Below are 1,047 nucleotides of genomic sequence, written 5' to 3'. Positions count from 1 at the left end.
ATCGGTTGTCGAGTGATAGTGGTGGAACAAACACAGACACACAATCATACGCATACACACACACACACACACACACACACACACACACACACACATATATATATACATACAATGGGCTTCTTTCAGTTTCCGTCTACTAAATCCACTCATAAAGCTTTGGTCAGCCCGAGGCTATGGTAGAAGATACGTGCCCAAGGTGACATGCAGTGGGACTGAACCCGGAACCATGTGGTTGTTAAGGAAGCTACTTACCACACAGCCACTCCTGCGCCTATATTATACATACAAAAAACAAGTTTGTCCCCCACCATTGCTTGACAACCGATGCTGGTGTGTTTATGTCCCCGTAACCTAGCAGTTCGGCAAAAGAGACCGATAGAATAAGTACTAGGCTTACAAAGAATAAGTCCTGGGGTCGATTTGTTCAACTAGAAGCGATGCTCCAGCATGGCTACAGTCAAATGACTGAAAGAAGTAAAAAAATAAAAGAATAAAAAACATGTATGTATATTCTGATTGTTGTTTTTGTTTTTTTTTTATTTATTTTCCGACAGCGACTGACACAATGTACACGACCACCTCGGCAGACAGCAGCATCTTGCAGGATGAACCAACCCCGGCTGATGAAGAACACACATTTCTTATCTTGGATCCTGATCATGTAAGTGGACTGTTCTTGTTACGTGCCAGGACTATTGTTTCACTTCAACGTTTGAACGGTGCTTTTAATGGGCCAGTTACGCCAAACACACACACGCACACACACATAAACACACACACACACACACATAAACACACACACACACACACACATCTAATGCCATGTGATATATTATCGATACTGAAATGGCCCTCCTTTTTCCTTTTTTTTCCCCCCCATCGAAATGACCGACATGTGACATCTCCCTTTCTCGCTTTCTCTCATCTCAGCCGAAGATGATCAGGTTCCAAACGTCGTTGAAGAATTACCTAACGAAGATGATGGAGAAGACCAAGCTGGAGCTGCTGGAAGTTGTAAGTAGTGTCTCACACCTCACCCTCATCTTC

General features: G+C 43.4%; 1 protein-coding gene across 1 annotated transcript in view; it reads left to right on the top strand.

The window, feature by feature from the left end:
* Positions 1–1,047, top strand: part of LOC106881814 (coiled-coil domain-containing protein 40) — a 21,519-nt gene that overhangs the window by 5,640 nt on the left and 14,832 nt on the right. The window contains exons 3-4 of the mRNA XM_014932329.2: positions 555–661; positions 931–1,014. Coding sequence (XP_014787815.1) covers positions 555–661; positions 931–1,014 — 191 coding nt within the window. The remainder of the gene's footprint in view (positions 1–554; positions 662–930; positions 1,015–1,047) is intronic.

The sequence above is a fragment of the Octopus bimaculoides genome, chromosome 28, assembly GCF_001194135.2.
Source record: "Octopus bimaculoides isolate UCB-OBI-ISO-001 chromosome 28, ASM119413v2, whole genome shotgun sequence".
Taxonomy (NCBI): domain Eukaryota; kingdom Metazoa; phylum Mollusca; class Cephalopoda; order Octopoda; family Octopodidae; genus Octopus; species Octopus bimaculoides.
The sequence above is the reverse complement of the archived record's forward strand: the minus strand, read 5'-3'. Positions and strand labels throughout refer to the sequence as shown.